The following is an 18446-nucleotide window of genomic DNA, read 5'->3' as shown; positions in this document are numbered from 1 at the left end:
CACTAAACAATCAAACTGATAGAAGGGATATTTTTTATAAAGTACAGCACAGGCTTCAAGGACAGCTTGAGTTATCATTGTTTGTAGGCATCAAAGTCAGACCCTCAATACCATTTATTTAAAAAAAAAACTAAAAAAAAACAAAAAAAACATAGCTGTTAGTGTTCCATGTTAATATGCATTGCTTCATTGTACCTGTGGAAAACACAGTCTGTGGACAAAATCCATCATTCATGGAATATGAGAAAAATTTAAAAGAAAATAAAGGTGAACAAAGTGCTTTATTACACTTGTTTTGTCAAAGTCTTTCTATTGCCAATATGGGAGATTAATTGCATTGTTTTGGTGAGGGGCCCATCAGGACTAATACGATGTGGTGGGGTAAATAAAACAAATCAATTGCATTGTTTATTTTTTGCAGGAACAGGTGTGGTTTGTGTTACTCAACAATTCCTCTGTTTCTTATTATCAATACAACTGACACAGTCAAAGCCGCTAAAGAGAAGTGCAGTTAAACAACACGAGAAGTCGGATTAGTCAATTAGTACAGCAGATAAAGCGCCCAGAAACACGCGTGAACAAGTATTTAAAGCCAAGATTAAGTCTTACTTCAGTGCTGTAATTTTGTTTACAGAACATGTTTACATTATGTACAACGAGGTCCCAAGCTTTTAATTCAAGCATTGGCCTGATATTCGCGCTCCTTTGACAGCAGCCTGCTGAAACCAAATAGAAAAATGCGTCCTCTACATTACTGTCTTTCCCCTTGCGTTTCCTTGTCATGTCAGGATTTACATTTGATCGCCACTCACCCAGAATATCTGTTTTTGCTTATCCTCCCTGCCTGGCTTTTAGAGATATGAAATTGAACAGCAATGGAGGACAGAGACAATGTGGGGTTCTGCAGAGCTTCCAGAACCATTACCCTGTCAGCGAGTTACATTTTTGTACTGAAACTGCGTTACTGTTCAACTTTCAGTGTACAGACAAAGCGCAACACTGGTGAGAAGCCTGCCCAGCGAAATGTAGTTTTTATTTATCGTGTGTACAAACCGAAGCTGACTTGCACATTTTTAATAGAGGAAAATCGGTTCCTATTAAAGCGTCTCCTTAAAGCAGTCATCCCGCTTAAGTGCGCCCCATTATGCTGGTGTGTACTGAACTTCTAAATTGTAAACGGAAGGAAGGACACTTGGTTAGGCAGATACTTAGGAAGGCAGGAAGATTGTTTTAAGAGAATGTTAAAGTAATAAAGAACTTTAAATTGTGTTTTACTAGAACACTTACAGTCTGTCATACTGTACACAAAATGATTTAGGTTCTAATGGTCTCACTTTATGTCTATCGGTTCACTTGTTTTATAAAATACTTTTTTTTCCCCTCCAGGTCTTACAGGGCTCCCTTCAGGAACAGCAGAGTGGCCTCAACTACCTAACATCCACCATGGAGGAGGTGTGTCAGAAAGCCCCTGTGGAGATCAGCAAGAAGTACAGGCTGGAGATCGAGAACATCCTCTGTCGCTGGAAGAAGCTGTCAGCTCAACTGGGAGAACAGGGCCAGAAACTGGAGGAGCTGATGACCAAACTCCAGCAGTTTCATGTTAGTTATGTGCTTCTTTGTACTCTGTAGTGTTCTCAGCTATTTGAAACCTACTGTACCGAGGGCACAACAGGGCTTATTGCAGCTGCTTGAAAAGACCTGAGTCTAACTTGCAAATATGCTGACATAATCCTTCATTTTTTGTATGAAAGTGCAGTTCACGCAAAATGTTCGGAACATTGGCTGGCAGGGAAATGTGTTGCAGGGAAGGCCATTCTTTGCCTGACTCCATGTAAAGTGATGTAAAAACCAAGTACTGCTTGCATTATCTATTTGTTGAATATGGCACTGTATATTGGGTTGTTTAATACAGCCCTTTAGACAACATATACATTAGTTGGCTTCTATTTGTTTTTCCACCGCTGTTTAATTAAAGCCTTTGAATCAAAATCCCTGAGGTCTCCCTAAGTAAGATGAACATGTAGCTTTAGGGTAGCAACCCTGGCTTAAAGCTTTCATAACAACAGTCATATTGCAGTGATGGTTTAAGTGATGGAGTGAGACTTTATAAGAAAAACACAATAATTAAGTTAAGAAAGACTTGCAGGTGGAAGCTATTATCTCAGGATACTGAATCATTATATTTGTGTTAGCATACAATACATCATTATAAGAACAGCTTTCAAGGGATAATCAGTAATTAACACTACATATTGCTTTCTCACCTTGTGTACTCCAAGTGTATTGGCATTAAACCTGCGTATGAGTATGGTAGCACTGTGCATACTGTGTGTGCAATAATTAAAATATGTGATTATTTTTACTGTAATTTCATTTTACAAGAATATAAGTTATGCATACTTATTAAAAAAACAAAATGAATTGTCTCAACTAATCAGATTCTCAGCAGTCATTCCAGTGGTAGAGTCTGAAACTGCCAAATATGATCCAGCACCCTGAGTATAACAATTGTGACTGAGCTGCACCGCTAGTGTAACACATGCATCTCTACTATACTCCCCTATCTAAACAACATAGTATAGCATAATTCATATTATAACCAGACTATGCAACCTGTATAAATACAAAAACATGTGCCATGAATTTGTGAAAGCATGCTCATTAGACGGTAGATTGCGGTAGCTGTCCCTTGGCTTGGAAAAACAGTTGCTGCAGTCATTAACAAGCAGGAATGGCTTTTTTGTCAGATACTATATGCTTCAAAAAAAGAAAAGCCTTGTGATACCACAGTTTAACATTAAAAACTGGCATTCAAAACAGTTTAACATGGAACATGTATGAAAGAGGACAAATTATATAACCATATGTACAGTACATATAACCCTCATTAAGTTAGTTGCATTAAGGTTTGTGTGGCTGTCAAACCATGTTAACCATGCTTTCTTTACAGAACGACATAAAAACTCTGCAGAAATGGATGGCAGAAGTGGATGTTTTCCTAAATGAAGAATGGCCTGCGCTGGGAGATTCAGAAGCTCTTGAAAAACAATTGGAGCAATGCACAGTGAGCACATTACTCCAGCCCCTCTAGTGATGTTATATTCTTTACAATAACTATCAGGCCTAATCCCCAAACGCAGTGTTTTCATTTAAACATTGCACACATTCAGCTGTAGAAGCTGGTGCAGCTTAATAATGACATTTAAGTAAATGTACTGTACTGGGCATGTAATAATGAAAACAATAAATAAATAAATAAATAAATAAATAAATAAATAAATAAAGCCTAGAAATTAAACTCCTAACTCGCAGCTACTGTACAGATTAAATATCCAATTTTCCCCACTGGTTGAAAGGAGATTAGGCAGCTAGAGCTCACTCATCATTTACAATGCATGACAGAAAAAAAAAAAAATTTAAATCCTCTTCTCTCTATCAAATGAACTCGGAATACCTGAAGCACATTCCCACACGTGCAATGAAGTTTGAAATGGATTAAAAGTGTATTCAGTATATACACTGGCTAACCTCTTTTTTATTATTAATTTGAGGGCACAATGTTGTGATGAGACATAGCTTGCTTATCAGCTGAACTACTGCAACTCAGTAGTCAAGGTCAATTGAATAATTATAATTGAAGGGCTATCATTTGCATTCATAACAAGGAAGGCATTACTCAAAAGGGTTTAAAACACAACACATTACTTTCCCTAGTTTTCTGTTTTGTTGTTCGTATTCCTGCAATATCTTTTTCAACATTATTACTGTTGATTATACCTACCCCATATTCATTTTTTGGACCTAACAGAGGATTCGACTATTAGTGTTTTTGAATAAATACACAGTCAACATTGGATTTATGTGAGAATTTAACAGTTGATTTGGAGAACAGCAATGCCCAGCTTTGCCGTTCCTGTGGCAGTGCAGTTTCTTTGGGGGGGGGGGGCTTTCAAAGTATGGAGGATATGTTATGCCAAAATGAAAAATAAATACATCAATAAATAAATAAATATAGAAATAAATTTAAAAAGTTTATATATTTATTTCGACCGTTCATTTATTTATTTATTTTTCATGTTGGCATACAACATCCTCCATATCAAAGATCCATCACAACTCAGGTATAAGCCACACTACCATGTCCAAAAGTGACTGAAGTGACTGGGCGTGAATAAATAGATATGCTTTCTGTCATCAAATACAAAAGAATCATGTTATACAATTGCAGCGATTCAGCCCATTATCCCATCCTATTTTTTGTATGGCCACAGACACTAACAGAATTATTTTAATGCCTGTACTGGGTATCAGGACTTATTTTTATCTGCTTTTCAACCAACATGCATGCATACCCTCCACGTGTACTCCATCCACTAGCGTTCTGTTAGAAAGCAGTCTCGAGTCGTCACAGAAACTAAACAGATATTCTCGAAATGAACCAGAGGCAAAGGATGACTTATTTACCTTACTTCTTGCTAACTACTATTGCTATTATAGTATGACAATATATCGAAGGTCATCTGAAACTTTGTATAGTAAAACATTAAGGGATAGTTACAAAGTATGAAATTTAACCATTACCTAATGGGTGTTTCTCCTTGAAGACCACGAAAAGCTGAACAGATATATCAAACCTGCACATTGTGTCTGGGACACAGTCGCGCCCACCCCTAGGGCATAAAAGGACTCCTGACACCCTTTCACTGACCTGAGAGAGAGTTCTACGCACATATAAGTATCACTTATATCTGATTTTATCTGACTTCGCTTGTGTTTTACATTTATTGAGATGAATGACTTGCTTTTAGTAATTACTAATTACAAATATTTAAATTAGTGTATTGCGACTGTTTAATAACATTCTATCGTAGTACAGACGACAAAATGTATACTTTAAGATTGCTGTATGTTTGCGCTGCGACTGGCCCATCTTGGATCTACCCGTTAGTCATTTAAGAAAATCAGCTATACCAGCCCTGACTACACCTGCCTAAAAAAACCCATCAAAAAACATAAGTTTAGTCGCGTACAAAAATAGGGCCGTTTGAGTTCAAACATAATTCACACCAATTTAGATTCTTCATAATATATCATATAACGGCAGATTTTGGCGTGGAATTTATTTTGTATTTATTGGCGGTTTTGATTGGATCACCAATAATTCTTCCACCATTCAGAGTGACAAACAGTGAGTGATCCCGGCCTCTGACAGACTGGTGTGCAGCACAGGTTAAAGAAACGCTGGACAAGGGAAAGAATGTGTCTGATGTCAAAGTTAATATGAGAATGGCAGTCTTATGAAGCCAGTTTACTTGAAAAAATTAATAGCAGACCGATGATGCTAACAGGAACTCCCGAGGAAGTGTAAACTGCACCTGCTACTGTGGTACCTGTACGACTGTCCTTTTTATGTTACGCAGGGTTGTGTTTTTTTTTTTTTTTTTTTACAAGGGGTTAATTAAGTACTGTAATAGCCAAAATAGTTTACTCCAGACTTAGAAAGTCTGTAACAAAAGCAATTTTGCTTTGGATTATTATTGTCGATTCGTTGTAGATACTACTATTAAGACACCCACCATGCAGGTATCGCAACGTCCCAAAACAATATGTTAAAACAAATTAGTTCTGCACCGTATACAAATGAAATGATTTTGCCATTGTTTGCTAGTCTTAACTAGTTTTAAATTTAAAGCATTTTTGTTTCGGCTTTATTGTTAAAGTTTTCACACGTGGCAATACAATTACTAAATGATATTGTGACCATTCCACTGTGTTATGTTAGTGAACTAGAGCTACGTTTTAAAACTGAGTCAGCAAATGCCTATCGTTAAAGTGTACTGCAGCTACTAATCGTTTCCAATTATGGGTGTCTTAAAATTAAGGACTATATCAATGCTGTAACTCATTTTTAGAAAGCTGCATTTGTTCTTATCCAAGTTGCTGCAGTGACATTGTAGAGCTACTGTAAATTAGATGTTTTGTTTTTGTTTTTTTAATTAAAAGTAGAAATACAAACTGGTAGAAATACATTTCTTTGTGAACATGCTAAGTGAAAAACGCCAATTCAAACACCGTCCAAATCTACCAAGGTAGCAAATCCGCCAAATTTAATACGGTATAACTTAATATAACACTTTTAACCTAATTTCAGTAGAATTCTTTTGCAGAGTTTTTTTTTTTTTTTTAATTTTACTTAGGGTTGTCTTTTCATGTGCTTCAAAGATGGCCAATAAAAGAAACAGCGACACATTAAGGCTTCATTCTTACCATGAAGCACAGCTGCATGATCCCTGTCTCCAACTAGTGTATGTTTTGGTGGGAGTGGCAGTTAGCTGAGTGCTGTGCAAATTGATTTTAATTATTAATTTCAGTTTTAAAAAAACGATATAACAGTTTGTTGATATTTGTTTTATTATTACATTAGAGTTCAACTTTAAAGTACTAACACTTTCATAAAACATACCAATTTAAATACTGGCGATCCTCGATTTACGACGCACGGCACTTTCGACTCGTTTGCATTATTACCGTGCTTCGAGTTTACGACATCGATACGGCATTTACAACACGGCGAGACCTGAGCCATGCGTCATGTGCGCATGCTCGGTGTCCGGACAGCAGCAGCTACCGTGCTCGCAATAACTCAGTCTTTTTTTTTTTACGTATGTAACTGTTTGTATTTATTTATTTATTTTTAAAATGTATTTCCGTTAACAATGTCTGATAAGTGCAATTGACTCAAAATGAAACCTAAGCAGTGAACTCTGTCACATGATGAGTGGCTTAACTTCAGGCGATCGTGTTTCCTGCTAGGAGTTCCGCATACACACACTGCGTACGTCATTGGAAAGCCTGAGTCTGTACTTTTAAACAAGCCAGATCGGTGTCTGAGTAATATATGCGTAATCACCTTGCTGAGTGTAAAGAGATAAATAAATATTTGCATGAGTACAATATAACGGGTCATTTTTGTAAAACTGTATTATCTGGCTGAAGAGTCAGGATCCTAATCCCAATTTATAACATTGTTACTATGGGACAATGTGCTTCCACTTACAAAGCGACTTCCAGGAACCAACTGTGTCATAAGTGCAAGGACTGGCAGTGCTGCTTTTGATATTATATTGATTGTTATTAAAGAAACTAATAATAGTCTAGGAAAGATTAATCTAAATTTAAACTATTGAATGTTTAATATTGAGTCGGTGGTTAATGCCTGTCCAGTGTTTTGTGTGCCTCATATTTACCCCCAGAAAATTGGTTCTTGCCATCATTCCCTGTATTAGCCAAAAGCTTCTCCTTCCCTACCACCCACAAGCTTTACTCCATTTTGAATCAATGAAAACTCTTCTTTTGGAAATGGATAGCTGAGACTGTAACTTTACCGCGCAGAGGGAAGTCTATGGGTACAACATTCAGGTCAAAGTTTAATTAATAGATCACAAAAGAAGAGTGTTTGTCTTAGTTGATGTCAACAGAAAATAAATTTCAACCAGTATAGCTAGATAGCTTACCCCCGCCTCATCCTAATAAATAAATAATAAAGTTATTTTTCTTGAAATTTGTGCTGTCCGATTTTTACCCACATGCCAGATAATCGTAAATCAGCATTGTATATAATAATGTAAAATTAAGTTTTCTAAATAAGTCTACATTCTGCATGACACAATGCACACTTTTAAATGAGGTTTTCAAATTATACTAGCTGTACGCTAGTAGTTTCCATAATAGCAAATTATTCTTCCGTTAACATGCATTTTGATTTATGAGTTCCCCTTATTTAGTCGTTGAGACAGGAAATGATGTACGTGACCTGTGACATTTAAGCTTTTTAACAAGGAATGCGTTCATTAACGACCTCATCGACTCCATTTCAAAGCAGTAACGGATTGCTTCTAAAGCTGTCGTTACTATACCACGAGTTCTATACAATAACACTGTTTTTTGAAAATCCTGCCCAGTGTTTTACAGTGCATCCTGACAAAGCGCTTCTTTGCCTCTACTGACACGATATAAATCAATTATTTATTGAGCTGGGTAGAAGTTCATGTTTTTCTTCTATCCAATTAAATTGACATAAGACTCCATAGTTAGCAGTCAGACACAGTACAGCACATCCATGCCAGCTGGTACTTATCAGTGTTATTAGTTATATTTTACTTGGCGGGGGGAATAACAATGTATTCTATAAAAAAGGAAACACAGTTAAGTATTTGATATGCAGTACTGCAGCTGCATTACATTTTTTTTTTTTAATTTTAAGAAGGACACAGATACGAACTGTATACCTGATACCATTAATGTTGAACTAACAAGTTCCTCTTGTTTTGAGAATTCCTATCTGACAGCAAGAAAAATGTTAAAGTAAATGAAAATGGAATCTACTACCACAGCATAACATAGATTTATAGATGCACCATGCCTGTATTTGACTTATAACTCAATTTTGCCATGCCCAACAGAGCAGTGAGTCAGTTTTTACTCATTACTCAGTAGAATTGAATTAGTCATACAAGTCTATTAATGAAATCTTTTAGAATGTAATTTTAAGTGTATTTCCAATCAGTGTAATGCAAAAATACTAACCACGGAACCATCTAAGGTAGTCTTCTGTAGGTTTGAGTGAATACTATGATTTAATGATGTTTCATCCATAACTGATAAGCACATTTTGAAATCCTAAACGAGTTAGTAAATTAAATGACGCACTTCTTCGCATTATGAAATACTTTGTCTAACTTTTTGTCATTAAACGTACCAAGTTTCTTTTTGTACTGTTAAGATTAAATGGTGAAGTGGCAAGGTGTTATCAGGACAGTGACACTCATTCTGTTTGTGTGTTTGTCTGTATTCTCTCGTCAGGCTTTGGTGAATGACATCCACACGATCCAGCCCAGTCTGAATGGTATCAACAAAGTGGGTCAGGCTCTCAAAAGCGAGGCGGAGCCTGCCTTTGCCAGCAAGCTGCAGGAAGAGCTCACTGAACTCAATGCTCAGTGGGAGAATATCTGCAAACAGGTGCAGGATAATTGAAATAGCAAACTAATGAATTATACAACAACAGACCGATTCTGTAGCCTTGCTACTGACTACAGCACAATCAGGCAACTTTCACGCTTCCATTCCAATTGCAAGGACCCAGCTGGAGATCAAGTAAGGCCTTGGTCTTGCAATGGAATTGTCTGGAAGCTTGCCTACCCCTGGACTGCATACTTCGAAATGGCACCTGTGTTAATGCGTTGACAGCAAGGTGTCAACTTCTTCCCCACAGCCTTCTCTTTCTACATGTTTCATTGCTCTGTAAACATAGTAGTGTATATTGAAAACCTCATTCATTTTTTAATTTTTTTTTTATTAAACTTAAAATAAGGTAGACAGACTTACACATGTTACCCTGTAATTTAGAGTACCGGTATGTGTTTTTTAAATTGAATTACTCTTTAAATATTAAACATGGAATTGTATATATTGCTGTCACTGTTGTCAACAATTTCTGTACTTTACGTTTTCAGACAAAAGGACTTGCCTGCAGTGCATTTTCTGACTGGAATCTTTTTTTTTTTTTTTTTTTTTAATATATGTATATTTAAGGCTTTTGCTAAAAAGTCAGCCTTAAAGGGTGGATTAGACAAGACGGTGAGTCTGAGGAAGGACCTGACTGAAATGCAGGAGTGGATAACACAAGCAGAAGAAGATTACCTGGAGAGGGATTTTGAGTACAAAACACCAGAGCAGTTGAAAAGGGCAGTGGAGGAGTTAAAGGTAAACCATTGAAAATCTGTACCAGGAAAAACCTTTATTAAAACATACAGACCTCCTGGTTTCCCATGTTTCTATTTGTTGTAATTTCCCTTTAGTATGTTGTCCCTATGTGAATACTGCAACTGCCACATCAACAACATAAAGATATTTGCTTCTGGGTAAATATGTACATTGTTTATCTCTCTCTTTCTCTCTCTCTGTCATAAAATTGTTGTCTGTTATATAAATAGATTATTTAACTAAGGGGAGACTACATGCCATCAGGTACAAACATTTAGTTAGTGTGCAGCAGCTAAAATAAATATTAATGTCAATGGCATTCCCCTCTCATATGCACCTCCAGATAAAAAGTATAGCATATTTGTGACTAGCTCTAGCAAACTGAGTTTAAAAGCACAAAATATAAAAACGTAGGTAGTGATAACATATTTTCAAGAGCTCTACAATGCTACCTTATTTTATAAGATATCTTACTGTATGTAGTTCTGGAAATTTATTTTTCCTTTTTTTTGAATAAAATCAAGTTTGATATTGCTAAAAAGTTCTGGACTCTACAGTTTCATGGATATTAAAAACTTTATCTAGCTTTGTGAATAAAGCCTATTGGCTTTAAATGTTTTTACACAATGTTCCCCTACTGTTAAAATAGACAATAGCATAACTACCAAATTTGGCATGCTGTTACAGTGGAAATTTCATTTTATTTAAAAACAAGTCTACATTAGCCATGGGAATGTCTTTTTCCCTTAATCTAGTAAAGGATCTAGCTAGGGATTACCAATATATTACATTTTACCTGTTTTTTTTTTTTGTTTTTTTTAAAAACCTTTGTGACATTTCAAGATGATCTCAGGTGGCTTGTGTAATTTAATTACTAATAAACGAACAAATGCTTGTGGGTTTTCACAGTGCTTTCATATTACAACAGAGAAGGTTAAGGCTGTTTTCTCTCTGAAGTAACTCAAACACATCTCCTTTGTGTAAAACTGTTATTTAAACAAAGATGAAACATTGTAAGACAGCGTTGACAGTTTCTTGCTCTTTATCCTATTTGAACTCGTCCATTGATACTCCAGCTAGATTTAATTGGCAACAGTTTCAGAATGCTTAGTTGTTCGTGTCTCAGTGTGTGTAAGATACAGTACTGCAAAATGTAACTGCGTGTTTTAAATATTATCAAAACCCTGAATGCAGTCTGGACGTTCTTTTTCTGTCTTCTGCTTTATTTTTGTCTCTCTTCTTAAGACAGCTCCGCCAGAGAATGAGGAAGATTATTTTTAAATTTAGATTATTCAAAAAAATAAATAAAGCAATGTATTTATTTCTTTTAAACTCAGTAGGAGGCTGTTGGTGATGGCAACCATCTGCATTTTAGAATACCTCTCTCAGGATGAGTAGACATTCAGTGTATATACTAAATATGCAGGTGGTCTGTGATGCCAATGGAGTCATTACCAATGCTGTTACTAATTATCTCTGACAACTCATTATCCATTGCCAACTGAGAGACTTTGTAAATCCTGGGGTTTGTGTTTTTGTGCCATACATGCAGATGATAATAATAATAATAATAATAATAATAATAATAATAATAATAATAATAATAATGGTCCCCTCAGCCTAAAAATGATGAGACCAGGGCTGGTGTAGATATTCCTTTTAAGTGACCTGTTCATTTCAGTAATACAGCATAGCATTTTTAAGTAGTGTGGGATATACATTTGGCATGGTTTATTCTGAATAATAATTGCTATCCAGGGAGCTAGCTGACACAAAGTTTGAATTTTGGGTAGTTAGAGGCAGTACACCAGGGCTTTCTATTTCGATTTTTTTTAGGTTTTTTTTTTTGTGAATTTAATTCAGGGTTTAGAAGAAAGTGTCAACAGTTCTAGTGGGTTTCCTTATTATATTTGAGCAAAAGTAGGGGGTTGAAAAATAGTTGACTGGTCAGTCAGCTGTGATGACTGACTCTTTTCGATCAATAAGTTTGAAATAATCAGCACTGCCAAAGTATTCTTGTAGCATATTTAACTGCTCAAGCCCTTTTAAGGAAACTGTTTTCGAAAATGTTAGTCAGAGAATACTCTTTTTTAATGTATACATACTGTAAACTAAGTTTAAAGGGTTTAAATTGCTTACCTTTAGTTATGCATGAATAAATGGTACATAGATGGTCAATAATAAATTAACAACTGATGAAACTACTGGAAGTTATAACAAATGAACTGACCCGAATGATTAAACTCCAAATGTTAATTACAGGAAACTAATTATGTAATTGACAAAAAGCATGAAATACATTAGAAAGTCATTGGTAATTAATTATTCAATATGAAGTCATATGCACTGGTAACTTTTAAAGTGTTACCTCATGCTATGCTATAAGGAAGAAAGAACCATTCTCAGATCAAATGTTTTCCTATTACTTTCTCTATTATTGTTATTATTATTATTATTATTATTATTATTATTATTATTATTACTAATGAGTTCAACATCAATGTATCAGTTTATATTGGCTGTAGTGAAACTGTAAACTGATTTATTAACGATTCATGTAAATGCTTTAGGCTGCGGTAAATAATTGAAAACCTGGATAATCCATGAAATAATAACCCGAGATGATTGTATGTGTGTAATTTCAGAGGGCTCGAGAGGAGGTCCAGCAGAAGGAGGTGAAGGTAAAGCTCCTCACAGATTCGGTGAACAGTTTCATAGCGAAGGCTCCTCCCGTCGCTCACGAGGCCTTAAGGACTGAGCTTGGCGTTCTGACATCCAACTACCAGAGACTGTGCAGCAGACTGAATGGGAAATGCAAAACGTTAGAGGTCAGTCTTTGTTTATCAATCAGCATAACACTTTACATGACTGAACAGAACTATTGTGGGCTGCACTTTGCAGGACCTTTAAAGATGATATTTACAATAACTAGTTTACCATGGTTCTTACCATGCTTTTCCGTCCTTGCCTTTGTTTCACATTGCGTTTACTGTGCTGTTGCCATGGTGTACAGCTGTAAGCATTTATAAGAGTAAAGTCCAGTATTGCATCCAAGGACTCTCTAGGTCTCTACAAGTACTATATTTGTAGTATTTTAAAATTTGAGTAAAGAAGCCCATGGGAGCAGTGCTAATCAAAATATAAATTGTGTAAAACAGCTTCAGGGCAGAAGTAAGATTAATTTTTGGACAAGATGAGAATTAAAATCTACGTTTATTAAATCCAAATGGCGTGTTTATTGTGAAAACTGAAAACAAATATTAAAGGAAAATGATGATGCAAAATAAAATAAAAAACACTGATTATACCTGAGGGGGACACATACAGTCACAATAAGTGAATCATTGGCAATAAAAAGAATCTATCCTAAATGTAGCAAATTACATTATGAACTGTTTTAATACCGGTTTCTTATCCATATCCAATGCCGAGGGTATGGGTAACACATTATAGTTGTTATTTCCCTGAAAAACTAGACCAGCATTTATGTCTTGTGAAACATAATTGCATTATAAGTACCTATGCACCTTCTAAATTATTAGACTTACAAGGTTTATATCTATCTATCTATCTATATATAATATATATATATATATATATATATATATATATATATATAGATAGATAGATAGATAGATAGATAGATAGATAGATAGATAGATAGATATAAATTTTTTTTTTAATTTGATGTATGCGTGCGAAAAATTTAAATGATTATAAAAAATATTTTATTTCAGGACTGTTTTGGACAAAATCCCTTCTCAGCTGTGTAGAACAAAAAATATATAATATATATATATATAAAAAATTATGAAATCGGACAGTTGCCGTAATGCCCGGGCACTAGGCGAAGTGCCCAGCTGCGGCGGGCAGATGTCGAATTAGCTTGAATTTTATGTCATTCCAGCATTTGCCTGGGCAGTTCGTCAGCTGCCCACAGCCACCCAGGCTGATGATGAAGAAAGATTTTTAACAGATACAGCATACTACTAATAGAGCATGAATTATATCTGGCAAAAGCGCACCGCTTAAATACTTTCTGCCGCGTCCTGGTCAAACTTAACTGGTGACATCTTTTATTCATTTGTGCAGCACTTCCACTCTATTCCAGTTGTATTCCCGGGGGGGGTTTACTGAGATTGGAGATAGATCTAACCCTATGAAATTAAGATATTGGATAGCGTTTAAATTGTACAATTCACAAAACCGAACTACCACCACGTCAACACACGTAATACCCAGTTGTCTTCATTAAGTATTAGGGATAAATCATATGACATAGACCAAAAAATCTTTCTTCGTGTCAGCCCAGGTGGCTGTGGGCAGTTGACGACCTGCCTGGGCAGATACAGAAATGACATAAAATACGATGTTAATTTAGCATCTGCCCACCGCAGCTGGGCACTTCGCAAACTGCCCGGGTATTTTGGCAACTGCCTGATTTCGGCATCAGTCCATAAAATATATATATTCCCAAAAGTTATTGTCTGACAACCATAAATCTGGATATGGTTGCTATAAATCACAAACATAGTTTTTTTTGGTGGGTTGAAAATCCCCCCAAAATGTATATATATTTTTTTTGTCTTAAATGCATTTACTATGTGCCTCACTGGAGTTGTGTATCAGCTCATAAGTCTTTGTCCTTAGGAGGTCTGGGCCTGCTGGTGTGAACTCCTGTCATATCTCGAGGCAGAGAACAGATGGCTGGACGAGTTGGAACTTAAACTGAGAGCTACAGACAACATCCAGGGGGGTGCAGAGGAAATCTCAGAGGCATTGGATGTGAGTGACTTACTCCACAAGATATCCACAGCCATACATCTGAACTTGTCACTCTCAGCATGGTTACATTATTCATACCTTGTTTTGTCCTTGGTGTTCGGTTTGAAAAGGACAATATTTGTTTATTTATTGTTTCGTAACATTACAATAAGCAGTATGACATGCTATATCACAAATTAGTATCGGAATTAGATTGTTCGTAAAAATGGAACTTATTGTTATTAAATAGATTTTAATTCAAAAGGAAATAATACTTTCACTTTTACCAGATTGCATTTGAATCCCAACAACTGGCTTTCCTCATGTTTAAAATACTACATTTGAAATTTAACAAGTTTTACACTGCTGAATGTTTACATACAAGAAAGTGACTAACAGCAATATAAGGGTCCATCAGAGTTCCTGTAATACTGTAGAACAAGTATTTCAGAAGCTAGACAAATGTGTCTTTATCAGTGTCTTTAGCAGTTTGAGCTTGGATGTGCTTAATATTAACATAGCTAGACAGATCATGTTACTGTCCTTCCTCTTGGCAGTGCCCATATGCATCTACTTGGCTGCTGTTTCCTATATCATGTCATACCGCCTGACTCCTTTTTCTCTGTTTCAGTCTCTGGAAAGCAGGTTGCGCCACCCAGAGGACAACCGTAATCAGGTTCGAGAGCTTGCCCAGACACTGACAGATGGAGGAATCCTAGATGAGCTGATTAATGTGAAGCTAGAGACCTTTAATACTCGCTGGGATGAGCTTCTGCAGCAGGTAGGAGTAAAACTTTTTAAAAAGCATTCACAAACATTTTGGTTTATATATATATATATATATATATATATGAGCATGCCTTCAGTTATTGTCCCCACAATAGGGAGTTTCTGAAATCCTTACTGGGAAGTACTGAAAATCTGTTTTCAAATTTTAATCCTGTTTAATTGTGCTCCACCAATCAAACCCGTAAAAGGAGCCTGTCTGGAGCAATATGAATCACTTTCTCTGCAGTATGCCTGCCTTTCTGTGTGCCTGCCACTCTCCTTCACACTTTAATAGCTTGTGGAGTGATACTACCAGCATACAAACCCCACAAGTGAGCAGAACTTTTTCCAAAATTTGTAATAACTTAAATTCTTAACTTGAGGCAAGAATCAGTTAATTAGGTCTTTGTCAATGACAGAATAAATACAACGAATCTGTGACAATGGGTAAATTATGCAGAACGCTAATGAAGTTTGTTTCATATTCCCCTCAGGGGTAGTACAGTGTGAGCACTGCCCATTCTACTACTACTGTAGTGTCATCCCTCACAAGTTCATGAGTGCATCACAGAATACATTATGTTGTAGGTTGTCTTGTTATCTGCTGGGATGGGCTAATAAATGCTATGGATAATAGCATGCTAGTAAATACAGAGGGCTTCAGTGCAATACTGGTATGCTAATGTTTTATGACCAATGGCGTATCCAAATATCCCCACTATTTAAATATGAAATTGGGACCAGACCTATCTTTTTACTTACTTTTAAGAACACTTAGGAGACTGTTATCACTGGTATAATTGGCTCTAGATCAATTCAACAGACGCCTATATCTGCTCAGCTTAACGTAATGGATGTCTATCAGTTCTTGCGTATTGTGCTGTGTGAAGTTGTAAATGCAATCACGGAATGAATGCAGTTTAAAACATAGACAGTAGAAACCTTGCTTTTAAAATACCACTAGTGTAGGTATCAAAGATGTATATCTGGTGTGAAACATCCTGTTCAATTGTACCTAAAAAAACATGAAGAAGGAACAAAGAGCATGTCACTTGCAGCACGTACAGCTCTGTACTGTGGCTGGTCAGTAGAATAGGCTACTGCTCTAATCTTTATACAGAACTGACCACACTCTAGAGCCACTGGAGGCAAAGATTGGCAATTCTTAGAAAAAGCCTAAAATAAGTGTCCAAAAATATTGTTATATATGCTTTATAATCATCACTGAAGATGAAGGTAATGTTGTTGATATATATATATATATATATACCAGAGCTATCTGAGAATCTTGTATTAAGCAGGTTAATCATGCCAGAGCCAGACTCCACAGAAACGGATTAGCGTTCCAGCGGTTGGCTTTGCCAGTGACCTTGTTCTTAGTGTAAGAAATCTCCTAAGCCACATAATGAGATGACAGCACAGTGTAGGGTTCTTTGTTTATGTGCTGTACTTGAATGAGAATAGAGCTCATCACGAATATAAACACATCTAGCGAGCTCGTAGATGGGTGAAACACAAGGATGACTTGTTGAGGCTGCTGCAGAATATGTGGAAATAGCACATGCACTTCTCTTCTTTGAAAGACTACCTAGTTTTGTAGTGAATTGAAAAGTCTTTTATTAGCAAAGTTACAACTTCCCACTTGCACAAAGTTTTCAATTATAAAACTGTCTGAATTGTTGAAAAGTATCTGGCAAAACTGCAGATAACTGGAATATTTTCCACATCTGTGATATAAGTTAAGACATTGAATTTCTTTGAGTCACATTTTTTAATTTTTCTTTATTTCAGGCTGTAAGGAGACAACAGTCCCTTGAGCATAGTATCCAATCTGCTCAGGAAACTGACAAAACAGTGCGCTTAATCCAGGAGTCTCTAGCAACCATTGACCGCCACCTAACAGCCTACATTACAGATCAGATTGACGCAGCTCAGATCCCAACGGAAGCACAGGTAATGAAAAAGGTTAACATTGTTACCGACATATCCAATGAAACAAGTACCAGATAATGTGTTAAACCTTTCTCCAGCACCAGAGGCCGTACAATGCAGACTCTTTATCAGTGGTAAAGGTGGTGCTTGCTTTTTTAGGCAAAAGACTAAAGCTGAATAAACCTACAGGTAACGAAACGAGAAAGAAAATTCTGTAATTGAAAATTTAATGCGGCGGAGAAATTGTTCACTTTATCATAGTGCCTTTAATCACTGTAATTGCTGAAAACGAGTTTACTTACAATGTTAACATTAGCCTTACAGGCTGTATTTTGCAATTCAGTCGTGTGTGGCTCGTATTTAAGTCACTCCATGGTTCTAGTCATTAAGTATAGACACCAAACAAACAGGTAATTTACTACGACACGCTAAATGTAATTTATGTAAATCTTGCAATGATTTCCTCGGATTCTTTAACCGTTATAGATCTTCATGGGATAAAATGATTGTGTGAGATTGTGTGGACACAGCTCTGACAGCTATGCCATTGAAATTAAAAACATTTAATCTAAGACATGGTTTTACCTCTGTGGCAATTTAACTTTACTTTGAGAAACAGGCTGATATTTATTTTCCATGTGGCTCACGCACCATCTTGTGGCAGTCCAATGATAATGCTGAAACAAGAATGACATAAAAGCTTATGTGTTCTTTTTCTGCTTCCCATAGAATGATACTATGCAGTGCACTGCTGCCGTTATCCACCCCCTTTGTTTTGGTAAATGTGATTACTCTTCAATGAATCAAATGTCACCTGGTTACCTTGCTGGTTCAGATGGTTAGCAGTAGAAACAGCAGTCTCACTCAAGTATTAAAATCTCTACCATGTGGAATTCTAAAGTAGTTACCTGGTGCACTCACAAACACTGGTTCATGTATTCTGTATTCACAGGTGATGTCTTTTTGAGGATGTTCACATTGACTGCCATTATAATATCTACTGTAACTCCAGTCCATAGAACGGGGTACGAAATTCCAGGGGAAGCAATGGTCATTACAGTAAACAAAAGTAGCTTAAGTTTTAATAGGGAATCCGTATTTGTTCTGGCACACACACTTTGCTTGCTATGTCTGGAGGCAAATTCTCCAGGAACATCTATACATAAACCTAATCCTAACCTTAAATCCTTTAACCTAATCCCAGACCCTAAAGTCACTAA

At 36.3% G+C, this 18446-nt stretch overlaps 1 protein-coding gene across 1 annotated transcript in view; it reads left to right on the top strand.

Annotated features, from left to right (window-relative positions):
* LOC121327512 (dystrophin-like) overlaps positions 1 to 18446 on the top strand; it is a 319147-nt gene that overhangs the window by 239895 nt on the left and 60806 nt on the right. Inside the window, exons 23-30 of the mRNA XM_041271582.1 lie at positions 1387 to 1599; positions 2951 to 3064; positions 8863 to 9018; positions 9592 to 9762; positions 12408 to 12590; positions 14413 to 14547; positions 15158 to 15307; positions 17086 to 17247. Of these exons, the coding sequence (XP_041127516.1) occupies positions 1387 to 1599; positions 2951 to 3064; positions 8863 to 9018; positions 9592 to 9762; positions 12408 to 12590; positions 14413 to 14547; positions 15158 to 15307; positions 17086 to 17247 (1284 nt within the window). The remainder of the gene's footprint in view (positions 1 to 1386; positions 1600 to 2950; positions 3065 to 8862; positions 9019 to 9591; positions 9763 to 12407; positions 12591 to 14412; positions 14548 to 15157; positions 15308 to 17085; positions 17248 to 18446) is intronic.

This window comes from Polyodon spathula, chromosome 15 (genome assembly GCF_017654505.1).
Source record: "Polyodon spathula isolate WHYD16114869_AA chromosome 15, ASM1765450v1, whole genome shotgun sequence".
Lineage (NCBI taxonomy): Eukaryota > Metazoa > Chordata > Actinopteri > Acipenseriformes > Polyodontidae > Polyodon > Polyodon spathula.
Note: the sequence above shows the minus strand (reverse complement) of the source record. Positions and strands in the feature narration are given on the sequence as shown.